This window comes from Saprolegnia parasitica (genome assembly GCF_000151545.1).
Source record: "Saprolegnia parasitica CBS 223.65 unplaced genomic scaffold supercont2.192, whole genome shotgun sequence".
NCBI lineage: Eukaryota > Oomycota > Saprolegniomycetes > Saprolegniales > Saprolegniaceae > Saprolegnia > Saprolegnia parasitica.
The window spans coordinates 34,136-42,229 of record NW_012156586.1 but is presented as its reverse complement, the minus strand read 5'-3'; the positions used below and the strand labels follow the sequence as shown (position 1 = coordinate 42,229).

The following is an 8,094-nucleotide window of genomic DNA, read 5'->3' as shown; positions in this document are numbered from 1 at the left end:
GAACGCTCGGAAAAGCGCACGCACGAGGGACGGCGACGGCCGCGCCAGCTCTTGTTGCCAGCACTCTTCAAAGCGGGAGGCGACGTTGGCAGCGCGATAATCAGGCTCGAGCTCGTAGAGATCGTCCGCGTCCAGAGGCCGAGAGCGTCCGAGCTCCAGCAGTGGAGTCACCCACGTAAAGATGAGGTACGAGCGCCAGCTATTAGCGCGGCCAAGTGGGCGCGAGGGCGGCAGAAGCGGCGTCGACTCGCTCATCCTATTCGATCTCGTCGTCCAAGCAGCAGCAGTGGACGGAGACTGGACCGCGCAAACGTCGCAGCAAATCCAATGGTGACAAATTCGGAACGACCTGCACTCGTTCTGGGTGATCATTGAGGCGAGTAAATGAAGGTCCTTCGCCCTCTCCGCTCATGTCGATGGCATTGGAAGTGGGGCAGCACTTGGGCCTTGGTTGTTAAGCTTCTGTGATTGTTCACACGCAGGGTTCCCACGCAAGATCGCAAGGTGGGAAAATCGAATGCAGCATTTCAATTGGATGTAATACACGAAAAAAAAGCCAATCACTGCGCACATAGAATACGTCAAAAGTTTTAAAAGGCATACAATCTTCAAGTAAGAGACCAATATTTAACGCACCGTCCTTGAATGAACAGGAGCAATACAAAGATGACGGTCCACACGAGCTACGTCGGGCGCAAGGTCCGCGCGGTCAAGTTCCTCCATGGGGCGAAAGGCGCCGCCTGCCTCGAAGGAGACGACTACGCGTCGCCGCTGGTCGTCGCCGGCAGCTACGACTCGCAGGTAGACGTCGCGCCGCTGCTGTCGCCGGCCATGACCATGACGACTAGGAGAATGCGCTCACGGTGCTCTTCCCGCAAATGCCCACCGCCGACCAAATGGACCTCGCCGATGAGTTTCAGTATGCATGGCCGACATGCAGCCTCACATAGCTCATGCCTGGTTGCTGTAGCGCCTCGTCCAAGACCGAGATCGTCGACCTCTGCTCCTTGAAGCACCAAGGCGACGTCGCGTCGCTCGGCTTCTTGTCCTTGAACAACTCGGACTTTGTCATTAGCGGCAGCTCCAACGGCAGCATCTACTGCACGAACATCGTGAAGGCGGACCCCTCGCTTGCGCTCAAGCACGTCGTACGCTTGCTTTTCCGTTGGCGTTTGAGATCCTATGGTGCCTGTAGGCGATTCCGCAATGGGAAAACCTGACGGCAGGCAGCATCACGAGCTTGGACGTTGATACGACGACGGCCTCGATCGTTGCATCGTCCGAGTGCGGGCAAGCGGCGTGGGCCAACTTGAACCGTCTCGACGACATCCGTGTCATTGGTGCGTTGGTTTCAATCATACTTAAGCGGCTCACACGTCGAATAGATGTGGACGGCTGGGCCATCCACGACGTCAAGATGCTCGGCGTCGATACGTACATTGCCATGGCGGGGTACGATCTGGCGTCCTCGACCCCTCGGTGCTCAAGCTTGCGTAGCGCCAACCCCAGCGGTCAGTTGCAGTTGTGGGATCTCAAGACCAACGCCAACTTTCCGATCGCGACCTGCGCCGAGTACGTTCTCTTGGATACAGCGGGTCCGGAGACGAGAGACGTGTAGTGGCAATGGCGCCTTTACGAGTTTGGCCACGCACCCGACGCGCCCCGAGCTGCTCCTTACGGGCAGTCACGACGGCTGGTTGAGCATTTGGGACCGGCGCATGCTCGCCAACGGGGCCGTCCGCTCCGAGCGCAAGCACAAAAAGCCGAGTACGTCCTATGAGATCGTATTGCCGGGGCGAACTCTGGTGTAGTTCGTAGCATCCAGTGCCACCCGTCGGCGCCGCGCTTCATTTACACGGCGAGCGACGACAACGTCGTCAACGTCTGGGACTTCCACGCGTCCAAGAAGCCGACCGATAAGGTACTTACCACCATGTCTTCAACGAGCCAATGCTCCTTTCTGCTGCGTAGATCGAGTACCAGACCCACGCGCGCGTCGACGGTTTGGTCGTCGAGCCGCTCGTCAGTGGTTGCGCCGCCTGGAACACGCTGGACGTCGACGGCGACTCGGACACGGTACTCCATGCGTCGTAGCTGACAACTCTTCACGGGCTTTTCTTTGTAGCTCATTGCGGGCTCGGACAACCACTCGATCTCGCTCGTCGAAAACGTCTCCAAGCGCATCAACCACTAAGTTGCTTAGCGAATTCACTCTACATGCACTACGTCTCGTGGTGGTCTTGGTTGCTCACGTGCCGGTTGTCCCTACACCAATCGTGGATGCTATAGATCGGAGATAACCGACTGCATACGTAAACGACCCGTCGGGCAGCTTGAGCGACGAGGCGACGCGGTTCAAGTCGGTCGGCGCATCAAGGAACGCGACTTGGCGCCAAACGTGCGGCTCGAGAAGGACTTGCCGACCCACAGGACGAGCTTGAGCCACATGGTGGCTTCGACCACGTAAAACGTCTTGAGGTTGTCGCGGTACCTGCCAACCTGTCCGTCAAAAAGACTGCAAGTCACGCTGTACGCACTTGGAGGAGAAGGTCTTGAAGAGCGTCTTGAGCCACGACGCGTTGGGCTGGTTGTCTTCGTCAACGCCGCCATGGAGATAGACCACCTACGCCAAACACCGTCTTTTCAAGAGCAACCGATCCTCCGTGTCGTACGTTGTAGACGCGGTCGGCAAGGCCGTCCATGACGTGGATCACGTACAAGAGCACGCGATCGAGGTCAATGTGGCGGGCGGGCAAGTGTCGCCCGACGACAAGAACGACGGGGACACCGGCGTGGTCGACGCCGGCCTTGTAGATGAGCTGCAGCTCGGCCATGTCGCTGAAATCCTACAGCAATCGTCTCGTCACCGTGTGCTGGTGGCAGCAAGCACCTCGTATTTGGCCTGCTCGACGGCCGTTTGGTACGTCAGCTTCTCCGAGGTCGCGGCGCTCGTTTTGGCGCGAATGCTCCGGACCAGCTCCATGCGGTCGTCGTCCGGGTTGTCCGTCATCGCGCAAAACTCCTTGGTCACATACGAGTCGGCGAGCAGCGTAAACGCAACTAGGAATCGAGTTGATGCATGTCGTTGGCAACAACGTCGGTACCGGGCGATGTGTTGGCTTCGAGCTGGTTCTCGGTGCAGACGGTCGGCGCGATGCGAATCTTGCGCTCCTCCAGGATCGGCTCGCCAAACGCGTCGCCGAGCGTCCACTCGCGGTGCGCTGCAAACTGCGCGCGCGACGCCTCGAGCTCGTCGATCGACCGCGGAAAGTAGAGCGGCAGGAGCGACGCGTACAGGAGCATGTCGTTCGTGTCGTCGAGGCAAAAGACAATCAGATCAAAGTCGTCCGCGTAGTGCTCCAAGAAGCGGCGCACCGTCCGCAGCGCAACGTGCGTCGCGTCGTCGCGTGGGTACATCTTCTTCTTGGAGTAGACGGGCGGGAACGCGATCGAGCGCACGCGCTCTTCTTTGGCGACGCGCATTGCATTGCGATAGCAGCCGTGCAGTGCATTCTCCGCCGCGTACTTGGCGTTGTAGCGCGGGCCCACCGTGTGAATGATCTTCCTATAGAAAGGTAGGACGTCGTTTGAAGCGGATTCGCGAGCCTACTTGGCAGGCAACTGACACCCACGCGTCATGACCGCGTCGCCCGTGCGGCACGGATCGCTGGCGTTGCACTCGACGTATATCTGGTCGCCCGCAGCGTCGAGGATGCTGCCACAGATGCCCGATGCATCCGTGAGGGACTCGTTCGTCGGGTTGACAATCGCGTCCACTTCGAGCGTCCAGAGCTCGTGGCGTAAGAGCGCGACCTTGGCATTGAGCGCCGGGTTGCACTCGAATGGGGCGCCGCCAACAGCCATCGTAGGACCATCGCTACCGTCGCCCCAGCGCGCAATCGTCTCGAGCGCCCGCGTTGCCATGGACGTTGAAGTTTTCTAGTTGAAGCTGGAGACGCTGGGATCTGGAATTCGAACAAACGGTTTCTTCGACGCAAGCGGCTAAAAACACCCATTTCTTGTCCGCAAACAATTGGAGCTGGACAAGATCTTTGTTATCACAGGACGCTCTCAGCGAGCCGGTTGTGCGAGAAAGATGGAGCTCTCGGCAAACGGCGTCGTCTTGGCCCTCGTCCCGTTCATGTTGCTGTTGCTCTTGGGTGCCTGCTTGGTACTCGATTTCCGGATGTCCGGATACACGAGCGGAAATAGATTGCGTGGGGTTCAAGTCGGTTCGTTTAAATTATTTTACCTTGGTTTAACGAATAACTTCGTTCAAATATCGTCCTTTACGCTACGGTCAGAGACACGGGACCTGGTTTCAAGGACCGTTGGGTGCATAAAGGAGGGGCAGGCGCAGATTGGTTTCGAGTTGGCCCAGTCAGCGTTCCGTCGAGTCCTATCATGCCATCGCCGATCGTCGCCGCCACGTCGTCGGGCCTCCCCGAGCCCTTCGTCAACGGAAGCATCACGTACCTCGTCCTCACGCTCATCGCGATGGCCATCGGCATCTTCGCCCGCGTCTCGGGCAAGGTCGACAAGGAGAACGCGTCGTACGTGCCATGCCATCGTCATGGCGCTCATGAGGCTTCTCTGTAGCATCTTTGTCCTCTTCTCGGGCATGACGGGCGTCTGCCTATGGATGTTCTGGTACGTGCGCGAGGCTGGTCTCGGCGAGGCCTCATGTCGAGCGTGCTAGGGCCTGCTGCTGGATGCACCAATGGCACGTGCTCATCTACCCCACGTACATCAACGAGTAGGCGCGCCAGCGCTCCCAGCCATGCTTTCGCCAAGCGCTCTCCTCTTACGCTGTCTTCCGAAGCTACGCCCCATGAATAAACTATGCCCCTTGCACGACGTCCTACTGCTTCCTCTTGTTTACGCACACGGCCGGACGGGCCTTGTGTCGCGCCTGCACGATGGGACAACGAGCTGGCTGGCTTGGCCCTTCCAGCGCCCGATTAGATGACGTCGTCGTCCGTCGCCACATGTACCGTAGCTGTGGCCAGCGAGAGCTCGTCTGACGCGATTGCAACACGTTCGATGACATCACAAACGGGAAGCGATGCATTAAATAGCTAAACTACAGTATGGCCGTCCTAGTTGAGGAACGCCTTGAGGATATACAAGTCCTCGTCCGTCCAGCGCGGCGCCGCAACGTGGCTCTGCGGGTACATGAGCGGCTCAAAGTTGACCGCGACCTCGAGGTCGTCGTCGTCGGTCGACGTCGATACCGACGACGAAGGGCTCGATGGCGTGTCCTCTTCCTCGAGCAGTTTGCGGATTGCGCGCTTCTTGCGGTCAAAGTTGCGCTGGTTAAAGTTGTGGAGGAGGCGGTGCTTCTCGCAGAGCGAGTGGTACATGTCGTTGGGCTTGCGAGCGCGCTCGTTCGTGCACGTGCCCGTCTTGTAGCGGCAGCGCTGGAAGCCAGCCTTGTCGTCTGCGAGGCGGCGGTCGTTGCGGCGCTTGATTGTCTGGCGCGTGGGCTGCTTGGTCGAGGTCATGGTCAATTGCGAAATGGACCGCTTCGTCGACGTACCCGCTACGCAACAACTTCGTCCAACAGGTCGCGCAGCCGGTCCGCGAGAGAGTGGGAGCTTTGCCGAGCGCTTGGCGCATCGTCCACCACTAGCCGCATCCCGAAGCGAGTAACGACGGCGTCCGTCCGTCCGATTGCAAGAGACACCAACGCCGACGAGTGCGACGACCGCCATGACTCTTCTTTGCTCGAGCCTCAGCATTCGCCGTGGGTCGTACAACGTGCTCGGTAGATCGGCCGCCCGCATGCAAGTAGCTGGACAGAGACACGAGCGCGCCGACAGGCGACGATCAACCTCCTTCTCATCGGCGTTGTGGCAGCGTACTGTATCCTCGCAGTAGGTAGTACCGCCCCTTCCCATGCACGTTGATATCAGATGGCCTGCCTCATACACGCAGCATCTGTCGGAGGCGCCACCTGGTGTGATCGGCGGATGCAAACCATCGACGATGGGCCAATGAGGCGGATGGCGCGACGCTGCGACGGCCAGCTGCGTGGACGCTGCAGCTTTGATGGCGCGGCCAACGAGCGACCGCTACTCGCGGGTACGGGCTTGCATCCAAAAGGGGATGGGTGGTGTCTCTTAACTTGGACTTGATTCGACCATCTTCGGGAGGAGCTCGCCGCCAAAAAGAAGCGGCATGCGGCTGTCGGGTGGTCCATCGCACCCGTCCATCGTGCCACTCTACCCGGCGTGGCGTGCGTGCGCCGATGCTGCATACACCCGAGTCCTGGCTGCCGCCTCTTTGTCGACGAAGCCACTCGTCGTTCGTTGGCCGACAGTCTCGACAGCGCCGGGACTGTACCCGTCCGTGTCAGGCCAACATTTTGTACTTGGTCATTTGGAGGCGAGACCACGTTGGCGATACTGTTGTTGAACTGAGTGTTCTCGTTATTTTACGGATTAAGGGTCCTATTTCTAGGGTCGTCCTACCTCGTTGGCGATGCTGTCATTGGGAACCGCGGAGGCCTGCGCTTGAGCTCTACTATCACCATGGGTGGTGGTGGGATCCACGTACACGAGGCTGGGATGGATGACTCAAGCGACAGGTCTCTGGGTGCGTGATGATGACTGGGCTCTCGATAGCGTCTGATCCAAGCCAGGATGCTGTTGCTATAGCCTCCTGCGCATGAGACATAGACAGGACCGGTCGGATTGGCGCCACGTAGAACCATTCGATTGATCACTCGGCCATTAAAACTCACTCTCAGACGTATCGACGCGCCACGTTAAATGTGTCGTCGTCGTCGCTCGTCGTTGGCCAGAGTGGCACCCAAAATGGCACGCCTCGTCTACACTCCTCAGCGTCTTGAAGAGACGCCGCGTCGATCGGCCCGCGTGGTTCAGGAGTTGGAGCCTCGCCTCTACGACAGAGCTACACCGTGCGTGAAAGGCCGAGGAAATCCCAGGGTTGACATGCCTTGCTCCTGGTGCTGCCACGTGGAGGCGGACCAGTCTATCAGACCTACCGGTACTTCGACCTCGCTTGCCCGACGCGATCTTGGGCAGAACGCTGGTGGCCAACCTTCTTGGCCAGGATTGTTGAGCTTGCAGAGTAGTAGTGCCCTGCCATTGGTCGAGTGGCATCCCGGAGATCGGCAGCCTTCTTCCGAGATTGAAAGCTGATGGGTCGAGAGTCCACGCCGCTGCTCGAGCACAAGAGTCTCGCCGAGACGTGCCCCGAGGACAGCGATGGGTGGCGCGCCGCCGTCTTCTTCACGTGGCTCAATCCGATCATGGAGCTCGGAAGCTCGCGGCCTCTACAAGCCGACGATCTCTACGGACTCGATCGCTGCAACCGTGCGACCAATGTTGCCGTCGCCTTTGAGAAGCAGTGGGCGGCTCAGCGGCAGCGTCCACGCCCCAGCATCCTGCGTGCGCTCTTCGGAGCGTTCGGCACCAAGTTCCTCTGGGCCGGTCTCCTCCGCTTGGTGCGCGACTCGCTGCAGTTTGTCGCTCCGTTCGTCATCAAGCGCATGATCGCCTTCCTCCGCGACGACGACGCTTCCATCGCGACGGGCTGGGAGCTCGTCGCTCTCATCTTTGTCTCGGGTCTCATCCAGTCGTTCTGCTTCCGCCAGTACGTGTACTACTGCAAGGAAACCGGCCTTCAGATCCGCAGCGCGATCGTCACGTCCATTTACGCCAAGTCGCTCCAGCTCTCGACCCAAGCACTGCAGGAAACCTCGACCGGCCAGATCTCCAACTTGATGTCGATCGACGCCGCTCGGCTCCAACGACTGACGCTGGACCTCCACACGATCTGGGTCGTCCCATACCTCCTCGTCGTTGCCTGTACCCTTCTCTACAACGAGCTTGGCGTCGCGTTCCTGGCGGGTCTTGCTGTCATCCTCCTCGTCATTCCGATCACGACGCTCCTCTCCAAGATCATGCGGCGCCTCCAGTCGTCGCTGCTTTCCGTCAAAGACACGCGCGGCAAGCTCTGCTACGAAGTGCTCGCCGGCATCAAGGTGCTCAAGCTCCAGGCGTGGGAGCTCAGCTTTGCGGACCGCATCCTCTCGTACCGCGACGCCGAGCTCGGCATCCTGCGTAT

General features: G+C 59.5%; 5 protein-coding genes across 5 annotated transcripts; 3 read left to right on the top strand and 2 right to left on the bottom strand.

Annotated features, from left to right (window-relative positions):
• The first annotated feature begins 640 nt into the window (after positions 1-640).
• SPRG_14805 (hypothetical protein) lies at positions 641-2,225 on the top strand. The gene is made up of 10 exons (XM_012354926.1): positions 641-801; positions 849-919; positions 971-1,148; positions 1,196-1,340; positions 1,386-1,452; positions 1,498-1,572; positions 1,619-1,767; positions 1,812-1,921; positions 1,972-2,076; positions 2,126-2,225. The coding sequence occupies exons 1-10, from the start codon at positions 646-648 to the stop codon at positions 2,192-2,194; spliced, it is 1,125 nt and encodes a 374-aa protein (XP_012210316.1). The 5' UTR covers positions 641-645; the 3' UTR covers positions 2,195-2,225.
• On the bottom strand, positions 2,174-3,944 carry SPRG_14804 (hypothetical protein). The gene is made up of 7 exons (XM_012354925.1): positions 3,611-3,944; positions 3,105-3,565; positions 2,891-3,060; positions 2,673-2,846; positions 2,538-2,623; positions 2,313-2,491; positions 2,174-2,265 (listed from the first exon to the last, which is right to left on the bottom strand). Exons 1-6 carry the CDS (start codon positions 3,922-3,924, stop codon positions 2,356-2,358), a joined length of 1,341 nt encoding a protein of 446 aa, XP_012210315.1. The 5' UTR covers positions 3,925-3,944; the 3' UTR covers positions 2,174-2,265; positions 2,313-2,355.
• A 399-nt stretch (positions 3,945-4,343) lies between these two features.
• SPRG_14803 (hypothetical protein) lies at positions 4,344-4,864 on the top strand. Its single transcript, XM_012354924.1, has 3 exons — positions 4,344-4,553; positions 4,600-4,650; positions 4,700-4,864. The coding sequence occupies exons 1-3, from the start codon at positions 4,405-4,407 to the stop codon at positions 4,758-4,760; spliced, it is 261 nt and encodes an 86-aa protein (XP_012210314.1). The 5' UTR covers positions 4,344-4,404; the 3' UTR covers positions 4,761-4,864.
• A 235-nt stretch (positions 4,865-5,099) lies between these two features.
• On the bottom strand, positions 5,100-5,504 carry SPRG_14802 (hypothetical protein; the record flags this gene model as incomplete). Its single annotated transcript, XM_012354923.1, has 1 exon — positions 5,100-5,504. The coding sequence occupies one exon, from the start codon at positions 5,502-5,504 to the stop codon at positions 5,100-5,102; it is 405 nt and encodes a 134-aa protein (XP_012210313.1).
• Positions 5,505-7,165: 1,661 nt separating this feature from the next.
• Positions 7,166-8,061, top strand: SPRG_14801 (hypothetical protein; the record flags this gene model as incomplete). Its single annotated transcript, XM_012354922.1, has 1 exon — positions 7,166-8,061. A coding segment is annotated over one exon (896 nt), but the record flags the coding sequence as incomplete, so codon positions are not given.
• Between the last annotated feature and the right edge of the window lie 33 nt (positions 8,062-8,094).

What these genes read in the sequence shown, in the direction of transcription:
- SPRG_14805 (XM_012354926.1), top strand. Translation starts at nt 646, where the DNA reads ATGAACAGGAGCAATACAAAGATGACGGTCCACACGAGCTACGTCGGG. An exon ending in CGCTTGCGCTCAAGCACGTC is followed by an intron (nt 1,149 to 1,195) that starts GTACGCTTGCTT and finishes TGGTGCCTGTAG; the next exon opens with GCGATTCCGCAATGGGAAAA. An exon ending in ACGTACATTGCCATGGCGGG is followed by an intron (nt 1,453 to 1,497) that starts GTACGATCTGGC and finishes AAGCTTGCGTAG; the next exon opens with CGCCAACCCCAGCGGTCAGT.
- SPRG_14804 (XM_012354925.1), bottom strand. Translation starts at nt 3,924, where the DNA reads ATGGCAACGCGGGCGCTCGAGACGATTGCGCGCTGGGGCGACGGTAGC. An exon ending in CGAAGCCAACACATCGCCCG is followed by an intron (nt 3,061 to 3,104) that starts GTACCGACGTTG and finishes CTCGATTCCTAG; the next exon opens with TTGCGTTTACGCTGCTCGCC. An exon ending in TTCAAGACCTTCTCCTCCAA is followed by an intron (nt 2,492 to 2,537) that starts GTGCGTACAGCG and finishes ACAGGTTGGCAG; the next exon opens with GTACCGCGACAACCTCAAGA.
- SPRG_14803 (XM_012354924.1), top strand. Translation starts at nt 4,405, where the DNA reads ATGCCATCGCCGATCGTCGCCGCCACGTCGTCGGGCCTCCCCGAGCCC. An exon ending in GTCGACAAGGAGAACGCGTC is followed by an intron (nt 4,554 to 4,599) that starts GTACGTGCCATG and finishes GCTTCTCTGTAG; the next exon opens with CATCTTTGTCCTCTTCTCGG. An exon ending in GTCTGCCTATGGATGTTCTG is followed by an intron (nt 4,651 to 4,699) that starts GTACGTGCGCGA and finishes CGAGCGTGCTAG; the next exon opens with GGCCTGCTGCTGGATGCACC.